The 21,611-nt window shown below is 35.1% G+C and overlaps 1 protein-coding gene across 1 annotated transcript; it reads right to left on the minus strand.

Moving 5' to 3' along the window:
- Window positions 1-2,055: 2,055 nt before the first annotated feature.
- On the minus strand, window positions 2,056-21,273 carry LOC120351168. The gene is made up of 6 exons (XM_039427459.1): window positions 21,048-21,273; window positions 18,667-19,413; window positions 15,394-15,493; window positions 8,967-9,068; window positions 7,940-8,095; window positions 2,056-2,206 (listed from the first exon to the last, which is right to left on the minus strand). Exons 1-6 carry the CDS (start codon window positions 21,251-21,253, stop codon window positions 2,156-2,158), a joined length of 1,362 nt encoding a protein of 453 aa, XP_039283393.1. The 5' UTR covers window positions 21,254-21,273; the 3' UTR covers window positions 2,056-2,155.
- Window positions 21,274-21,611: the final 338 nt, after the last annotated feature.

The following is a 21,611-nucleotide window of genomic DNA, read 5'->3' on the forward strand; positions in this document are numbered from 1 at the left end:
AAAGAAGGAGAAGAAGAATACTGAGAGAAGAAGAAGACAGAAGAGAGAAGCAAAGAGACCCTTCCAGTCTAATTCGAACAAATGACTCCTTCGTGTTTGAAATTAGATTGGGGTGTGTGTCAGATTGGGGGGTTTTGAGGGTTGATAGAGGGCGTGAGGAGGGGTCACCCTCTTTCAACTCACTTCCCCACCTCCTCCTCTTCTCATTCTCATTCTACACTGAGGAGAAAGGAGTAGTAGCAGGACACAACTGGGCTCAGGCGACGTCCCCTCGGTCTAATTCAATAACTAGCACACATTTTACTATGGTAACACATGTGCGGATCCGAGAAATGAGGAGGAGAATGAGATGGAGTTGAAGGAGGAGGAGGGGACATGGGTGAGGAGGAGTAGGAAAAGGAGGAGGAGGAGAATAACAAGTGACACTTCTTTCCTTGTTCCCCTCCATTTTGCTCATTTTCTAACTTTTCTTATTTGCACCTTATGTTCTTCCTAGGGCTAGCTTCACACGCTTTCGGTTTCATTCGGTTCGGTTCGTTTTCGGTTCGGTTCGGTTCGTTACCGAAAACGAATGAGGCTTTCATACATGTCAGGTTCTAATTCGTACGGTTCTAATTAGGTATTTTCTTCTCAAACACAGCTGTGTTTGGATTTTCACAGTTCATGCTGGTATATTTAAATATAACAGCTGATTTCAAATAACAACGTTAATTAAAATTCCCCCAATAATTTTAATTAATAAATTAATTAGATTTAAGATATTAATAATCCCCCTATTGATTACTCTTATTATCGGAAGATTAAGAGGATTAAATCAATTTAATTTTAAAAAAATAATATATTGTAAGATGTTATTTCTTGAACAATAAAATGTTAAAGTTGATCAAAAATTGTGAATTATTTGAGTAGTTTCTTTTTGATTATGTTAATTTTGGATGTTCAGAGAGATTTTTTTTTCAAATTGGAAATTTGTTCCTTGTTTTGACTCATGGTATATAAACTTCATCTCTCCTCTCCATTGATGAAATCATGTAATATTCGTGGAGAAATAAATAAAAAAATGAAGAAATGAAAATTCTCCCTTAGTCTTTATTTATATCTTTCATATTTTTCTAGCAAACTATTCATTGAGAAAAAAATTTTCTGTCAACTAACAGAAATGAATTGACCATATTATTTTAACTTGGAAAATTTCGAAACAGATAATCACGATATCAGGTTTAAATAAAAACAAAAAAGGCAAGCGTGTGTAAAAACTATCATATTGAAAAAGTTTTTCTAGGAAAACATTTTTTTGGTTATTACTTTTTGAGATATGAGCACCTGAAGTTTGAATTTTTGGAACAGAACATTTCAAATTCGGTAGAAGATAAAACCATGAGAATCAGAGGATGGATTTTCCATGGTATTGTTGATCTAGTAAAACAAAATATTTCTGAAAATATCAATTTTTGAAAAAGTTATTCAATTTACCAAGAATAATCCAACTAAAAGTTATTTTTAGTAAATTGAATAACTATCTTGAAAATTAATATTTTCAGAAAATTTTTGTTCTACTAGATGAATCCATCCATGAAGAATCCATCCTCAGAATCTCATGGATTTATTTTCTACCGAATTTGAAATGTTCTGTCCCAAAAATGCAAACTTCAGGCGCTCATATTTCAAAAAGTAATGATCGAAAAAAAATGTTTTTTGAGAAAACCTTTTCATTTTGATAGCTTGATGATATACAAATCGGAAAACTTTGAAAAATATAACGAGTAGAAAGTTTATTTCTACTTTTAAAAGTTTTATTTTGAAAGTTTATTTCTACTTTTAAAAGTTCTATTTTGAAAGTTTATTTATACAAATCGGAAAACTTTGAGAAATATCGCGAGTAGAAAGTTTATTTTAAGCATTTGCACAGCCTTAAGATTGATCTGCAATAATTGGAGAGGTATAATCAATGAAAATGGATAATCAATAGGTAATGAGTATGACTAGAAACACAGGATACGTTTTTCTAGACTATGCTTGCTTTGTCTAGCCTAATAGAAAATAAATAATAGTCAATTATCGTTTCATCAAGTGACGTTTATTGTGTCGTTTTCTCAACTTCATGGAATATTGATTACTTTAACCTTGAAGATGATAGTCTTTCTGATTTCGAATTTCATGACAGCGCCTTTAGGACATTGGAAGATGAGTAGGACAGGTTCAAAATCTGCAAAAAAAGAGAGAAATATTAACTGAAATACTTCACTTTATTCAAAATAAATCTGATGATGTTCATATGAATGATTATTTATGACGTGATATTATGACACTTGAGAACACTACGATGAATTTACACAGAAATCGGGAAGGATAAGAAAAATTTCAACTCATAACAAATAACTATTGCAATGTGATTCAACACTTCGCACATAATAACATAAATATCGGGGGACCGAGCTTCGCTCTGGAGTGTAAAAGCATAGGAAATTTGTAACGGAAGATTGAATTCATATATATATATATATATATATATATATATATATATATATATATATATATATATATATATATATATATATATATATATAATATGAGCGAAATGGCTCTCACTCACTGACTGACTCACTCACTCACTCGCAGAACTAAAAATCTACCGGACCAAAAACGTTCAAATTTGGTAGGTATGTTCAGTTGGCCTTTAGAGGCGCACTAAGAGATCTTTTGGCAATATTTTAACTCTAAGGGTGGTTTTAAAGGGTTTAAAGTTCGTCTTTTAGCATGTATATTCTTCTTATTCTCTTAATTATAATTGAAAAAAAGCCATACCATATGTTAATATAGAACTATAATCTAGAGAGAGTACCTCTTCGAAACAGTTGTTCGTGTAACTAAATTGATAATTTTGTCAGGTTGGCATTAAGTTGAGTTGACTTTGTTAGGTTGGCACCAAGTTGAAGATTGAAATGCATTTATCGCAGGAAAATTGATTGGGCACTGCTACTTCAATCAGAGCCCTGGGAATATTATATTACTAGCCGTCAGGCTTGCTTCGCTCGCCATATCCGTTTAGCCAGACGTTTAGTATGGAACCCCGACTGGATCGTCCTAACATATGATAAGAATATGACATAGAATATTTCAAATTTGGTAGGAATATTCAGTTGGCCCTTTAGAGGGGCACTAAGAATGGATTTGGAAAATTTTCCAAAGATACGCCCATAATCTGCGTTTTTCCAGCGTTTTTAGCGTTTTCTCAGACTTATCAAGAACAAATGAACAGCAAATGTTCAAATTTAGTACAGAAGCTCAGCTAGCGTGTAATAATGTTGTGTTAGAAGGAATTTGCAATAACGTCAAAGATACGCCCTGGCTAGAGGGATATGGCGAGCGAAGCGAGCCTGACGGCTAATAGTTTATATTTATTTATTTATTTTCTCAGTCGTACAATTAGTTTTACAGCTATATGAGGAGGCACTACAGGCTTTTGCCCAAAACTGTTCCTTTTCAAATTTATACTACAGTTCAAATCAAAATCTAGGTTGAGCTACTATCACTCATCAAAATAATAATTTATTCGCACTTCAAAAAAATGAACCGATCATCAATTATTACAAATAGATATACTTTGAATTCGATTTGGATTGATATACTATGTTTGCTAAAATACTTGTTAATATACTATGAACTATTCTATACTAACAGCATCTAGTTACTATTTTGGATTTTCTGAAGTGAACGTATTTCTAAATAAAAAGAAATAAACGAAAATAAGTTTCTCTTGCTGACTTTTTCTTCTCGTGAGATCAGCTGGATGATCCCACACACATGCACTCGTTCACTCACTTCCACGGTATCGACAGACAACAAATTTCCAGCTGTTTTTCCAAGGACGTATTTATCCTTCTGATGTCCTTCAGCGAGTTATCTCAGGGTTGAGACCTAGTGCAATCGAATCTTCATATCACAAACCTACTTTGCTCCAAATTTCGTGAGAATCGTTAGAGCCGTTTTCGAGATCCGTTCAGGTATCAGGTAACATTCAGGTATATAAATTTAAACATAAAAACATCTAAACATCTGAACATCTAAACATATAAACTTGTAAACATGAAAACAGAAATTGTTCGTTTAATAGTATAGGATTAATGACACAATATGAGGACAAAAAAATCTGATGTGGTGCACTCACACAACTTTCCTTGCCAGTATGGGAATTGATCACCTGACGCTAGTGTTTACGCGCATCTCAAGTCTACTTATAAACAAAGATCCGAACCAGCTGGTGACAGGACAATAACGCTGGAGACATACGAAGTCTGCTATCTCTTCATAGTGAATCATTAAATAGAATCAACAGTTGCCGACAGTTTGCAATTGGATAATCACAATTTCTCGAATTTCGACCTTATTTTCAATTTCAGGTAAAAATGTTACTGAACATAAATTGTTGATATTTTCATGCTCAATCTTTTACACTTGAATTTTTCGTTTAAATTGTATCTGAGGCCTGATAATTGGGAATCTAAAATAAAACTTTGCATAGATGGGGCGGAGCTCCTGAAATTTTCACAGATATGGGACTTGTGGCAGTTGATAGAGCTTATCAATGGCTATTTTAGCTATAAATTCGATCGAAATGGTTGGAGTCGTTTTCGAGAAAATCGCGAAAAACCCTGTTTATGACAACATTTTAGCCATTTTAGCCGCCATCCTTAATTGCATTTGATCGAAATTGTTCGTGTCGGATCCTTATACTGTAAGGACCTTAAGTTGCAAATTTCTAGTTATTCCGTTAATTGGGAGATGAGATATCGTGTAAACAGCGCACATACACTCATACATACACACACACATACAGACCAATACCCAAAAACCAGTGTCTTTGACTCAGGGGACCTTGAAACGTATAGAAATTTAGAAATTCTGATACCTTAATTTTTTTCGGAAAGCAATACTTTCCTTACCTATGGAAATAGGGCAAGGAAAGTAAAAATAGAACGCACCAATGCTAAATAATGATGATGATGAATGATGATATCATCTGCAACTATAAACATACTCATTGTAAAATATTATGCTTGTAATATAAAAATGATCTGTTGAGAATGAAGTGTATGATATTTGAGTTTGATTCTTAAAAATGATCTTCGTTTTTGAGAAATCCTTCCAAAAGTTCGAATTTCTAAGAAGGAGTGTTATGATGAGCAGAGAATTTCCATTTCAAGAATGTTCCTTGTATATAATGGGGTCCACGTTATGATGGCAATGGTATTTCTATCCTTGTATATCATTCAACAAAGCGGATATCGCTGTCTCTTCCTCGCTTTGCTTTGTGGCCATATCGTCTATCAAAAATGTAGAATAAATAATTATTAATCAACATAGTATTTCATCTTAATTTATCAATTGTACATTGAAAAATATAATTTCTTGCTTGATAGAATTTGAATGATTAATCTAAATGAGAATGAACAGTTAATATGGCCCCAATAAAACTGTACCATCTACCGTCTATAGAAGACATTGACAAGAAAGAGGATCGGCAACGTTGTTCTGCTATCATTCTCCACTGCCATTATAACGTGGACCTCATTAAAGTCATACCGATTCTGAAGTTGCATTTTGACGTGACAACGTCTTATAAATTGGTTTGCCGGGAGACACTTCAAGAAACTGCGTTACGTTCCCACGTTATGCGCTCACAATGAGAGCGAGTGAGAGCGTTCGTTTCGGTTCACGGTCGTCTGGAAAGAGCACGAATAGGAGCAGAGGCGAGCAATGCCTCACCAACCCGAAGGCATTCACCTGGAGAGAGAGTGAAACGGAGCAGTCAACCTGCGCAGGCGCCGCAAGCAATCTCCTGCGACTGCGCCACTAATTTTTTTGTAAAAATGAACTCAATAACATAGAGTGTATTATTTGTAATTTCCACCATTTTGGAGTGATTCTTTTAACAGTTTAAATTTTAAAGAAGTACTATCATAATAAGTAGGAAGGTTCATAATTAGGTCCACGTTATAATGGCAGTATTCGATTGACACTACTTGAACCATAAATTCAGTGATTATTGATTCATACAATAAGTGCATCATCGAAATGATAGGGAGAGAAAAAAATAAGGTAACCTTGTGCTATTCCTCCCCAAATTCAGATACGGTTACACATAGTCCGATTTAGGTCTTGTACTCTTGTAGTTGTTCACTTAACAGAATTTCCAGTTCTTGATCTATTGCACAAAGCAGATGTTTACTTTCCTTGCCCTATTACCATAGGTAAGGGAAGTATTGCTTTTCAAAAAAATTTGAGGTACCCTAATTTCATGTTTTCTATACGTTTCTATACGTCTGTGAACACGATAACTCCATTCCTAATTAACCGATTGACTTGGAATTTCAAATTTGAGGTCCTTATACCATGAGGATTCGACAATAGGAAATTCAATAAAAATTGGCAGAGAAAATGGCGGATAATGGCTTAAAAACCATGTTTTCCACGGTTTACTCGAAAACGGCTCTAACGATTTTCTTCAAATTCATACCCTAGATAGCTATTCATAAGCCCTATCAACTGACATGAGTCTCATTTCTGGGAAAATTGCAGGAGCTCTGTAATATTCCTGAGAAGAATGAATTTTGTTTAATTTCTATCACGATTTTCTCAAAAATTACTCGACCTATTTTTTTCAAATTCATACCCTGTATAGCTATATATCAGCTCTATTAACTAGCATGAGTCTCCTCGCTGGAAAATAAACAGGGGGTTCAACCCATCCTTGAGAAATTTACTTTGTAACTTTCCTTCTCGTGCGTGAGGTAGGTAGGTAGAGCAGTTTATTCGAAAGAACACATGTCGATATTTCATTTGTAGAACAGCTGTTTTGACAACTTTTGAAAAATCCTCAAATTTCACAATTCAAACAAAGGAAAATGTACTCTGAACACAATCACAATAGTATAATCGTAGTTTTGATTATTTAGCCGCCAATCGGCATAATGTTATTCCCTAAATTATCCTCGTTAATGAGGCTTATAGATCAATGAGCAAGGAAAGTTGTGTGAGTGTACCACACCAGATATTTAAATTTAGATGCTTCAATACCAAACACAGAAGGAAAATTTCTCATTATTATCACTTGAATAGGGACTAAAATTATTATCATCAATATATCGAGTTTGATGAATGCTATTCCTGTCTAAAATTCAGATACGGTTACACATAGTCCGAAATAGTTCAAGTCTTGTAGTTGTTCACTTAACAAAATTTTCAGTTCTCGATTGATTGCACAAAGCAGATTTTTAAATTTAGATGCTTCAATACCAAACATAGAAGAACAATTTCACATTATTATCACTTGAATAGGAACCAATAGTTATTTGTGCAACTAGTGCGCGAAGTGACAGTTTGCTGCACCGAAAGAAACGTTTACGCCCGAGCCGTAGGCGAGGGCGGAATGGTTTCTTGAGTGCAGCAGAGGAACTTTGCGCACGTATTTCACATTAAGTTTTTCCTACAGTTACCATTGAATATGAAAGTGGGTAATTATGGGTAAAATTGCCTGAATAATGTAGTAGTGTTTGAATGAAGAGGCGGCTGTGTGCTGAATGTGGTGACTGTCGGCTGTCGCTGTCATCCACTGTTGTCCTTGGTTATAATATATAATGAATAATTAGCGCGTTGTGCTTGGTTGCACCTCTGCTCACTATAGCAGCCACAGCAGTCACTGTTACCAACTTCATTTTGATTTTGCTGCACTGTTGCTCCATATAACCTACTAAGTATTTTGCGTTGCCATGTTGCAAATCTGGAGTGCAGAAAAATTTTTCCCGCACTAGAGCGGAAAAGCGATTCTTTGCGTTCTGTAATCAGTGCAGCAATGGCCACTTTTCAACGTAACTGTAGGAAAAATTATTATCATTATTATATCGAATTTGATGAATTACATTGGGAAAAATGTACTCACATTAGTAAACGTGGCATGATTGAGCACATAAATTCCATAAGGCTTAAGATGGACTTCAGCGTTGGATCTGGTGATCATGAGAATCAGAGCACGTTGGAACCATTTGGGACGGTTGATCCATGATACTCCAGCCAGTCTTCTTCTAACGTCCTCATTCTGAAATGGAAAAGTTACGATTGATCATAAGGTGTAAGGTGGACCTCATTAAAGTTTTTCATATTTTTCAAAACTTTAAGTGATATTAATTAAAATTTATGATTAACCGAGCGAAGTGAGGTCTAAAGGTGCGTACAGACTTTCGCTCTGCTCCGCAACCGAACGTCACTCCAGCAGAGCGATTGATGATCGACCGGTGAGCAACAGTGGTTCGACCGGGGAACGCCAGAAGATCCAACATCTTCCGTCACGTTCATGATGGGTGCGACTGCCGAGCGGGGGCGGAGCGACTGCGGTACGATGGAGGAACGAGGGCGGTACGAGGGAAGAGCGTGCTCGGTGCGGGTTGGAAGCGCGTATATGTGTACGCAGCTTAAGATTCAAGTCGACGGTTTGGCATTTCTCTTAATGTTTAAATGTTCAAATGTTTGGATGTTTATATGCTGCGCATTTACGGCGAAACTCGGTGATAGATTTTCATGAAATTTGACAGGTATGTTCGTTTTTTAATTGCGCGTCAACGTATATTCAACGTTTTTGGAAATTTTGCATTTCAAGGATAATATGAAAGGAAAAAAGAGCCTCCTTCATACGCCAATTTTAGAGTAAGAATAAGACTATAGAATTATTCATCATAAATCAGCTGACAAGTGATTACACAGATGTGTGGAGAAGCCAGTCTATTGCTGTATTTCCATAAGGGCTATAGTTTCAATCAGGTACTTGTGAATGAGAATACTGCGTGAGGTCTACTGTTCACAGAACTACTAGTTAGTTTGTGAAACGAGCTTGATAATATTCAACATTAGAAAAATTGTATGTTATCATTCGTGAGAGTTGAAAATTTGTAATTCGATTATGGGTATCTTACCCTGTTGATAATGTTCTGTCCACAATGGCAGTAGAAGAAGACTAGAAAGGAAGACAATGTCACGAACCAGAATGCCAAGATTCGTATCACAACCACGTCTGTCTGAAAATAGAAGACAGGAGTCTAGAATTATAATTATTCATTATAATAATGAATTTTATTTCTCAGGAAGCACAATGCTACTTCACTGAGATGCTTAGGATCCACTGAGATGCCTGAAGCTGCGTTTACACTGGAGTTAATAATACGAGTAATTCCACAGGGTTCGATACTGGGTCCATTGCTGTTTCATATATATATGAACGACCTCCCTGCTAATGTTCATTCAGCCAAGTCTCTTCTTTTTGCTGACGATGCAAATTTCCTGGTAACGGCTAAAAATATAGAAGAACTTCAGTTGACTGGAAATACTGTTCTTTGTGAGGTGACCAACTGGTGCAGGGCAAATTAGTTGGAGGTGAATATTACCAAAACATCTTCTATTGAATTTCAGATTCATAGATCACCTCCAAGCTTGGTCCAATTCAGTATAGATGGTGAGGATGTGCAGTCCTCCTCTTCTGCCGGTTTCTTGGGATTGGCAATTGACTTGGGATTGGCAATTGACTTGGGATTGGCAATTGACTTGGGATTGGCAATTGACTTGGGATTGGCAATTGACTTGGGATTGGCAATTTACCAGGGCTTGTCATGGACTATTCACATTGATTCACTCCTGAAAAAACTGAATGCTGCAGCTTTTCTGGTGTCAAGGCTTTCTAGTATGCTCGACCGAGAGGCAGTTGTCACTGCCTACCATGGATACTTCAAGCCTCTACTGTCCTATGGAATACTTCTTTGGGGGACTCAGGAAACTCTCTGCCGGTCTTTAGGGCACAAATGAGAATAATTCGAATTTATTTAGAAAGCCACCGAGGTCCTCATGCAGTTATCTCTTCCGATCAGCAGCAATAATGACTGTCCCTGCTCTCTATATGTATATTACGTATCTATCTTTGCCTTCAAATACAAGACAAATTGGACAACAGGGTCAAATATCAATAGTCATAACACAAGATCCAGAGGTGCGTTGAGAATTAAACCACACAGAACAACCTTTTACAAATCTAGCTCACAGCTCACAGCATATGGGTAACAAAGTATTTAATTGGTTGCCGAACCACTTGAAAGAGGCTCAAACACTGACAGTTTTCAGGACATGACTGAAAATCTGGTTGATAGCCCAGTGTCCCTATACTTGGCAATCCCCAATAAACTGATTAGAGAAAAACAAAATAAGACTGAAAAAATGTATTAAGAATCCATCGTGTTACTTTCGAGTGCAATGTTAATGTTTCCAGATTTTATTGTTTCTATATAAGTATGAGTTGTAACTGACATATTATTTATAAGTTTTCAAATATCATATTTTAACAATTTTTAAAATTTATCTAGTCTTACTTTCTAAATGAATGTTGAAATTTGAATGTATGTGACTATTGTCCATGCATACCATTGTTTAGCCATGACAAGTAATGAATTGAATTGAATTATGGTTAATTGAAAACTAAAAATGCCACTTAATTCTATGATCTGCAACTTTTCAGTATTGGAGACTTTTGATTCCACTGTTTTTTAGTTCATTCAACTTCAATTCCATCTGTGATATTAACTTATTTTTTTCAATGATTCAGACTATATTATATAAATATTGTAGTAACATTTGTAATGTATTTATGATGTGATGTTTATGAATTGTGTTAACATTGTATTATATACGATTCATAACATGAAAAATAAAATTGGATTGAATTAACAAAAAGTTATCAACTTGACTGAATCGTCAAAAATTTCTCTTGACAAAAGTTATAACTCATTTTTCTAACAGAAAATTCCTTGTTATTAACAAGATCTTGTTACCAATATAATTGGCCTCCATATGATTTTATTTAACGAGACTATTCATATGATATAACAGCCGGAATAGAAAGTAAAAAATTGTCTTCAAATTTGAATTGAAACATGTGTGTGATCATTAAAATATCGATCTTCATCTGATCTAATGTAAATAAATTATAATGCGTTTACACCATAGTTTGAAACAAAAGTTGATAACAGTTTCTTTTCGTTGCTAGTTTTGTTATCAACAAAAGTTAATAGCTTTGTCACGTGTTTTGTCCGCAGCTGTAATTATTAGGGAACAGCTGTAGTTGTAGGGTAGGGATGCTGGGCGAGGGGGTTGCGGGGAAGATAGTAACCTGTTATTAACAAAAAATACCGACTCTCGATGGATAACATAAATCTTGTTAATAAAAAGGAATTTTCTGTTGAAAACACGAGTCAACAACTTTTTTCAAAAGAATTTTTTGTCGATTCAGTCAAGTTGACAACTTTTTATTAATAACTCATGTTATCAACTCCGGTGTAAACGCAACTCAACATGATGTTTCAAACTTTTGTAATAAACATCAGTTCATAACAAAAAGGTTAAAAACTTGTGTTATTAACTCCGGTGTAAACGCAGCTTAAGGCTGCGGTTACACCTAAATTATTAACAACATTTTGATAACTTAATTTTTATAGATTCTATTAGATTGAACATACTGTATCATACACATGATGAACATATGTGTTTGTCAAGTTCCGTCCAATCTTATGGAATCTATAAAAATTTTTTGATAACTTTGGCGTAAACGCAACTTTATTAAGTTCATAAACCAAATAAATGGTCTTGAGAGTCGTCAAACAACAAGAAAATAAAGGGAAGCTTACAGCTTAGCAACCAACAAAACCAGATGATTTGGAGAATATAAAATTCCTTTATTTTAGTTTCTATAGTTTGTGTGAAATAAGTTGAGCCTTGGCCCTCCATTCGAAGAAAGTACATGGTTGCCAAATCGTGTAAAATTGCAACTTTCTCAAATTTCCAATTCAACATCAGAATTGGATGTAGAATATCATCTCCGATATCCTAGTAGTGCTAGAAAATTTTCAGGGTTGAAGGATCAAAAGGGAATTTATGATAAAATTAGAAACATCGCGAAAATTTGTTTTTTCTTTTCAATATCACTTCTCAGAAGCATGGGGCGTCGTGATGCGTGATAATTCTATATCAAATTAGCGGGAAAAATGTCTCCTTTCTATTGGCGTCTGGACAGTTTTTTCCGACCCCTAGTTATTTTGTTAATTAATGTTAATGTTCGTCAATGTCGAGACATTCCCAGCAGAAAACATGAAATTTTCGACATGCTAGAAAAGTTTTTGTTTCAAAAGATGAGTAGGTGGTGAAAGCGAGAAAGTTTCTCAGAAATAATTGAAATTATTTTTCCAATTGTCAAACGTACTCGGAACAACGTATTTTGGCCTCTCAGGAGTTTCAAAGTCGAAGATAGCGGCTGAATGATGTGCCGCCATAGGCTTTTGATAGCTGGGATCAACAAAACAAAATACAGAACGATTGAAAATTCAGCAACTGCAAGCCACATGATTATGAAATAGTGAAAATGACAACCTCGCCTCGAGTAATATAAGTAGTGTTTCATTACAGCCTTTCTAGAGGCAATCAGCTGCTTACGTTTGAAATAACTCGGTCAAATATCTCGTAAATTTCCAGCTTTTACCATACAATTTGGTACACAATGCATACCATGCAGCCGCTCTCCGAACTTTAAAATTCCTTGGAGACCAAAATACGTTGTTCCGACTACTTTTGACAATTGAAAAAATAATTTAGCTTTCACCACCCACTTATCTTTTGAAACAAAAAATTTTCCAGAATGTCGAAAATTTCATGTTTTCCGCTTGAAATGTCTCGACATTGGCGAACATAATCATTTATTAAAAAATAACTATAGGTCGGATAGAAATGATTCAGATACCAATAGAAAGGAGACATTCTCCACGTTAATCTGATATAAAATATTTATGCATTACTACGCCCCATCATCCTGAGAGAAGTGATATTCAAAAGAAAAACAAATTTTCGCGATGTTCCCAATTTTATCATAAAAGTTAAATTTCCTTTCTATCCTTCAAACCTGGATATTTTCTAGCACTACTAGGATATCGGGGATGATATTCTACATCCAATTCTGACGTTGAATAGCTATTTATAAGCCCTATCAACTGACATGAGTCTTATTTCTGGGTAAATTTCAGGAGCACCGTAATATTCCTGAGAAAGATGGCGGATAGTTACTAAAAAACCATGTTTTTCACAATTCTCTCAAAAATGACTTGACCGATATTTTTCAAATTCATACGCATTAATCAGCTCTATCAACTGGCATGAGTCTCCTTTCTGGGATACTAATGGGGGGTCCACCCGATCCTTGAGAAATGGACTTTGTATCCTCCTTCTCGTGCATGAGGTAGGTAGGTAGAGCAGTTCATAAAAAGAACACATAGTCGAGATATTTCATCTGTAGAACAGCTGTTTCGACGAATTTCAAAAAATTATTGAATTTCACAATTTACACAAAGGAAAACAATCATAATATACACATATACAAAAGTCTGATCGTAGTTTCGAATATGTTGCCGCCAATCGTCATTATGTTATTCCCCTAAATTATTCTCTTTTAAGAATGGGGCTAACAGTTGAATGAGCAAGGAAAGTTGTGTGAGTGTACCACACCAGATTTTTATCTTTTACCGGCTCTCATGAACATATTCGGAATAGGCCTATTGGGGTGTATCCATTCTCAGCCAATGACAGCCGAGCTCAACCTTCATTGGTCGACAGGTGATGACCAATCATAGAGCTTCATCCATACTTTGCTGCTCAATGTTTCTGTTTCCAGGGATCTTAGTCCTTCCTCATTTCGTTCAGCTCCTATAGTGAGGTCCACGTTATAATGGCAGTGGAGGAAGTTAGGAGGACAACATTGCCGATCCTCTGTCTTGTCAATGCCTTCTGTGGAGGGTAACTGATACCGCTTCATTGATGTAATCTTAACTGTTCATTCTCGTTAAAAATAATCAATTATATTTCATTATCAAGCGAGAAAGTATATTCTTCAATGATTTCATGATGAATTTTCATAATCAAGATTAAATATTTTGTTAATTAATTACCAGTAGTTCTGTGAACCGTAGACCTCACGATTCTCTTCCACAAGTACCTGATTGAAACTATAGACCTTATGGAAAAACAGCAATAGACTGGCTTCTCCACACATCTGTGTAATCACTTGTCAGCTGATTTATGATGAATGATTCTATAGTCTGATCTTTACTCTAATATTGGCGTATGAAGGAGGCTCCTTTTTCCTTTTATATTATCCTTGGGATGCAAAATTTCCAAAAACCTTTCATATACGTTGACGCGCAATTAAAAAAGGAACATTCCTGTCAAATTTCATGAAAATCCATTACCGCGTTTCGCCGTAAATGCGCAACATATAAACATTAAAATAAATGCCAAACCGTCGACTTGAATCTTAGACCTCACTTCGTTCTGTCAATTAATTCTACATTGTTGAAAGACGATCTGGCAACAGAGCAAAGCGAGAAAGAGATAGCGCTATCCGCTTTGTTGAATGATAGACAAGGATACCAATAACATTGCTAATCAAACACTGCCATTATAACGTGGATCTCACTATAGAACTATGAAGAATCAAAAGTGAGTATTAATATTTTTTCTAAAATAAGTGATGTTTCTGAAAGGAGTAAGATTTAGGCCCGGTTGCACAAGAGCCGGTTAAATTTCAACCGTAATTAATTCCACAAGGACCAATCAGAGATGGCTTTTTTGAAAAGACGGCTTCTCTGATTGGTTCTCATGGAATCAATCAACCACGATTGAAATTCAACCGGCTTTTGTGCAACCGGCTATCAGCATACAAATTGTGATTTGAATGAGAGAACTTGAAGATTTTTTGGAAAATGAATATTTCCTACAGTTACGTTGAAAAGTGGCCATTGCTGCACTGATTACAGAACGCAAAGAATCACTTTTCCGCTCTAGTGCGGGAAAAATTTTTCTGCACTCCAGATTTGCAACATGGCAACGCAAAATACTTAGTAGGTTATATGGAGCAACAGTGCAGCAAAATCAAAATGAAGTTGGTAACAGTGACTGCTGTGGCTGCTATAGTGAGCAGAGGTGCAACCAAGCACAACGCGCTAATTATTACATTATATATTATAACCAAGGACAACATTTTTATTCAATTTGACAATAAATTAAGGTTTTTATCAATAATAAAATTACACAGAAAAACATTTGATGGATTTCAGGCAATTTTACCCATAATTACCCACTTCTCATATTCAATGGTAACTGTAGGAAAAACTTAATGTGAAATACGTGCGCAAAGTTCCTCTGCTGCACTCAAGAAACCATTCCGCCCTCGCCTACGGCTCGGGCGTAAACGTTTCTTTCGGTGCAGCAAACTGACACTTTGCGCACTAGTTGCACAAATAACTATTTTGATATTCTCACCTTGACAAATATGTACAGGTATACGCAATTCATCAAACATATAGCAATGTTTGATAATGACGTTCCAAAGCCTGCATTTTCACTAAGTATTTTCATTGTACTGAAAATAAATAAAAAAATTCGTTAATTCACTTATCACCTGACATGAACTCTCACAAGCTTCGCTCGGTCGAGATCAATTCCAATATCAGGGGCCTATTTCACAAAGGTACACGTATTGTTACCAACCATGGTTACGAACAAGTACTTGTAGTTACAAGTACTCACGTTTCACAAAAATTTATGATCTACAAGTTTACAAGTTTACGATTTTACAAGTCTACAAGTACTTCAATAGTAAACATAACCTATTTTCATGATGATTTCCTTTTTTCATCCTTTATAAAGGTTACTTGTACTTTTCAATAATTACTTTGAAAATATTTGAAAGCAATATAATGTTTTTTGTACAGTCTACTCCATTTATTGCTGAATTTGTAACCTACACACTATATGTACTCTGTATATATATAGTAGATGTACTATATATAATGTATACTATATATACTGTGTATATATACTATAGTACACATAACGTATGAGGAAACATATTGATAACTATTTTGGAAATTATTAAATTTGATTTCCAGATGCATATATTTCCAAAATAATCAATTTTAGAGGGATATAGGGCATTTTTGATTATTAGAAATATTTATTGAATATTTAAAATCATTCTAATGATCACTTGTAAATCCTTTACATAGCTTTCCACCTCGGTAGAAATTACATAGTTACGAACAAGTAATTTTGACAAAAATTGTTGGCTACAATGAAAATCTTTGTGAAACACTTGTTCGTAACAAGCAAATCACTCGTAAACTTGTAGAAATTCATTGTAACTACAAGTTTACAATTCTGCTTTTGTGAAACGCTAGTAATCAGCTGTTCTCCAAAACCATGGTTGGCAACAAGACTTGTAACCCACTTGTACCTTTGTGAAACGGGCCCCAGATCAACGCAATGCTGAGTTCAAATAATCAGGGGCCTGTTTCACAAAGGTACAAGTAGGTTACAAGTCATGTTGCCAACCATGGTTTTGGAGAACAGCTGATTACAAGCGTTTCACAAAAGCAGAATCGTAAACTTGTAGCTACAATGAATTTCTACATATTGAATGAAAAAGACTAAGAAATTGTCAAAAAACCACTGATTTATTGATAATTGGAAAATTTAGAATTTTTCTAATTATCAATAAATCAGTGGTTTTTTGACAATTTCTTAGTCTTTCTCATTCAATATGAATAATTACCACAATATCAACTTCTCAACTACACAAAAAGTGAATTTCTACATGTTTACAAGTGATTTGCTTGTTACGAACAAGTGTTTCACAAAGATTTTCATTGTAGCCAACAATTTTTGTCGAAATTACATGTTCATAACTATGAAATTTCTACCGAAGTGGAAAGCTATGTAAAGGATTTACAAGTGATCATTAGAATGATTTTAAATATTCAATAAATATTTCTAATATATTTATATATACTCCTATATTCCTCTATAATTCATTATTTTGGAAATATATGCATCATGAAATTAAATTTAATAAATTTCCAAAAAAATTATTAATGTGTTACCTCATAGGCTATGTCTACTACAGTATATATACACAGTATATATAGCATACATTATATATAGTACATATACTATATATACAGAGTACATATACTGTGTAGGTTACAAATTCAGCAATAAATGAAGTAGACTGTACAAAAAACATCATATTGCTTTCAAATATTTTCAAAGTAATTATTGAAAAGTACAAGTAACCTTTATAAAGAATGAAAAAATGAAATTATCATGAAAATAGGTTATGTTTACTATTGAAGTACTTGTAGACTTGTAAAATTGTAAATTTGTAAACTTGTAGATCATAAATATTTGTGAAACGTGAGTACTTGTAATCTTGTAACTACAAGTACTTGTTCGTAACCATGGTTGGTAACAATACTTGTACCTTTGTGTAATAGGCCCCAGATAATGGAGCTATTATTATCAACTAAGCCTGGGTATGCAGAGGAACCCATAGTCCCGGTCGCGCAGAAGCCTGTTGAATTTTAATTATGAATTGCATTAAGATTGATTAATTTTTAAATTGATATATAAAGATTGTTAAAAATTGCGAGATGCAATCAATCCTTATCATCAATCATTGATAATTGAATCATTGATCATTTTATTCTATTTCTTAAACTCAGGAATGCATTTCTACTTCCATTAACATAACTTGAGAGCAGAAAATAACTTACTTAATCAGACTCTAAAGCTGCGTTTACACCAAAGTTATTAACAACATGTTTATTTTTCCCTCCTTATAGATTCTATTAAATTGAACGGAGCTTGACAAACACATGCACATCTAATCTATAAGGACGGAAAAATAAACATTTTGTTAATAACTTTGGTCTAAATGCAGCTTAAAAGATAATGTTTTATTCACAAGAAAGGGTATTGACAAACAATAACCAGTTACAACTACGGATTCAATATTGTTCCCTCAGAAATGATTCCCTTCTCTTTTCTATAAGTAAAGTTCTAAAATACGTGCCAATTATACTATAGAGAGAAGATAGAATAAGAAGATATCCCATGCTATGAGGCATATGTCCTCCAAATTTCATTGTCAACTCAAGCCGATAGTCCTTATAGTTATTTTTAGTGAACATAACGTTGGTAGTCTCTTATACTGTGCCTTTCTTCACTCCCACCAGGCCAAAACAATAATTTATTATAATAGACAGTAGTCGACAGAAATCGGCTTTAGTTAACAAAAAATCGGATTCGAATTTGTAGCATGAACGACTCATACCATGTGATATCTTCTTGTAATATCTTTTTCTCACTCTTTTCTTCCCTCAGGGATTATTCTTTCTTCTTTCCTCCAAGTAGAATCCTACAAAACATCGGCTTGAAATTTGGAACATGAACGACCCATACCATGGAATATCTTCTTATGCTATCTTCACTCTATGCTATTTTTCTCTCAGTGCCGGTTGCACAAAAGCTGGTTGAATTTTAACCGTGATTAATTCCACAAGAACCAATCAGAGAAGCCGTCTTTTTCCAAAAAACCTTCTCTGATTGGTTCTCGTTAAATCAATCACGGTTAAAATTTAACCGGCTTTTGCGCAACCGGGCCTCAAAAATGATTCATCCTCTTATCATGTAGGAAGAATTCTGAAATCATAGGTTTCAATACTATAAAGTCCTCAAGAAAACGAGAATACTCACTTATAAAGTTTCTGGTGATACGCAACCAGTAGTCTGGTCTGCTCTCTCAATTGTCTCTCACTCTCCACACCATACATCCTGCAATCTCCATCCTTCTCTTCCCTTTGGTTCTCTGCTCTTCCCATCTCTTTCTTCTCTTTCTCTCCTCTATTCTCTTTGGAACATTTTCGTTCAGTCTGCACCCTATATATTCTCTCACTCACCACATCATGCTTCCTCCTATTTCCTTCTTTATCTTTCCACTGGTTCTCTGGTGTTTTTATCTCTCTCTCTTCTTCCTGAACCTCTTTGGAACATTTTTCTTCATGTCCAAAGGCAGATTTGTCAAACCTATCCACAAGTTCAAAAAACAGCTCAAAATCGAACCCTAATTTCTGTAGAGCTACAGTTACTGATGAAAGGATAACATGACTTATAATCGCGAATATCGACAAACAACAAGATTGCAGAACGAACATCGTCACATATGACGTCACAGGGTGTGACGTCACGCTTTGTGGGAGGTAGTAGGCGCAGGGGAGGGGCGGATGGAGAGTTTTCACTCCGCCCACTCTGAACAGTGCGACAGCCAATAGCGGCCAAATGCTCATGTTGAGGATGATGACTGTGATAATTTTAAAGATGCGTTTGTCAAGGTCGATCAGCTGTTGCCTGTAGAGGGCGCAGGTCGAGGTGACGTTCCAATTTCTGTTTTCGCCGATAAATTTGTCTTCGATAACTGACAGGAGAGCGCTGCTGCGTTCATATCTAAAATAAAAAACAAAATGGGATAAATTCTCTCGAAGGCAATGGATGAATACAATGGAGGGAAATAAATTCAATGATGAGGCTTCATGGAGTTGTGTGTAAGCCTTTATATGTATTCAAAGTCAAATAATAAATTGGTGGTACCCCTCCCCTGGCTGGAGAACTGGCTTAGAATGCTGGTGATGTATATTTTTTATTAAGTATATTCTATCATAGTGAGAAGATAGCACAAGAAGATATGCCATGGTATAGGGCATTTATGTTCCAATTTATGGTCTAGCCATCTACTTCGTATGCCAGCGAATATACTTCCAATTCAAGCTTGGCACTACAAATCCGATGGGAGAAGAGGCGTCGGACGACCGATGAAGAAATGGATGCTGGAACAGGCCAACTGAGCCTAATCATGAATGACGATGATGATGATGATGATGATGATGATGATGATGATGATGATGATGATGATGAGTTTAAACTGTGCAAAGGGACCTTGGACTGTGCCGTTCTTAGACTCTCACCCCAACAGAACAGTAACGATAGACAGTAGTCAACAGTAATCGGCTTGGTTTAACATAAAAATTGCTTAAAATTTGGAACATAAATTACCCATACAATGGATATCTTCCCATGCTATGCTATATTATTTCCTCTATGCCAATATCCACAGCACAGGAAGAAAGACAGATAATGTTGGAATGATTTTCTTATTACTTTCCTTGCCCTATTTCCATAGGTAAGGGAAGTATTGCTTTCCAGGAAAATTTAAGGTACCCTAATTTCATGTTTTCTATACGTTCCAAAACTTTCTTTCCCCTATTACCATAGGTAAGGAGAGTATTGCTTTCCAAAAAAATTAAGGTATAATAATTTCATGTTTTCTATACGTTTCAAGGTCCCCTGAGTCCAAGAACATGATTTTTGGGTGTTGGTCGGTGTGTGTGTGTGTGTGGGTGTCTGTGAACACGATAACTCCATTCCTAATCAACCGATTCACTCGAAATTTTAAAATTTTCCACAGTTTTCTCGGTTTTCACGATTTTCTTCAAATTTATACCTTAGATAGCTATCTATAAGCCTAATCAACTGACATGAGTCTGATTTCTGGGAAAATTGCAGGAGCTCCGTAATATTCTTGAGAAAAATGACGGATAATTACTAAAAAACCATGTTTTTCACGATTTTCTCAAAAATGACTTGACCGATTTTTTTCATATTCATACCCTGTATAGTTATATATCAGATCAATTAACTAGCAGGGAAAATCTAACAGGGGGTCTACCCCATCCCTGAGGAATGTACTTTGTAACCTCCTTCTCATGCGTGAGGTAGGTAGGTAGAGCAGTTTATTCAAAATAACGCATGTCGATATTTTATTTGTAGAACAGCTGTTTTGACAACTTTTAAAAAATCCTCAAATTTCATAATTCAAACAAAGGGAAATGTTCTTCGGAAACAATAACAATAGTATAATCGTAGTTTTAATAAAATTATTTAGCCGCCAATCGGCATAATGTTATTCCCCTAGATTATCCTCGTTCGAGAATGAGTCTTATAGATCGATGAGCAAGGAAAGTTGTGTGAGTGTACACACCAGATTTTTTTTATGGCAAATGAATTGAATTTGATTTGCTCACCGGAATCTGATATCTACAGCACATGAAGATAGACAGAAGAAGAGAACGAAATCCTTGAGGCCCATGAACCGTTCAATGAGTACATCCCAGTAGTTGATCACAGCAAGCAAAATATTCAGTGTTTGATTCAACATTAGGGCAAACATTATTGTTGTCAGAAAAATATTTGAACTATGGTAAGCTTCCATCCCTTTTTTTAGAATCATGGTTATCACAATTGTTGCAGAAATTACTGAAACACAAGAGAGAGTGGGTTTTTTCATTCAACCAATCAGTCATATTGAATTATTATTAAACGAAAATCCAAATTAAATGCGGTGAATCAACTTGAAGACTTCTGCTACTGCAAATTTTGACAGCAGGGTAGAGCTGCGTTTACACCGGAGTTAATAACACAAGTTTTTAACATTATTGCTATCAACTGATGTTAATTTATTACAAAAGTTAATAACATCATGTTGAGTTGCGTTTACACCGGGGTTGATAACATGAGTTATTAATAAAAAGTTTTGAACTTGACTGAATCGACAAAAAATTCTCTTGAAAAAAGTTGATAACTCGTGT

The sequence above is a fragment of the Nilaparvata lugens genome, chromosome 1 (assembly GCF_014356525.2).
Source record: "Nilaparvata lugens isolate BPH chromosome 1, ASM1435652v1, whole genome shotgun sequence".
Classification (NCBI taxonomy): Eukaryota; Metazoa; Arthropoda; class Insecta; order Hemiptera; family Delphacidae; genus Nilaparvata; species Nilaparvata lugens.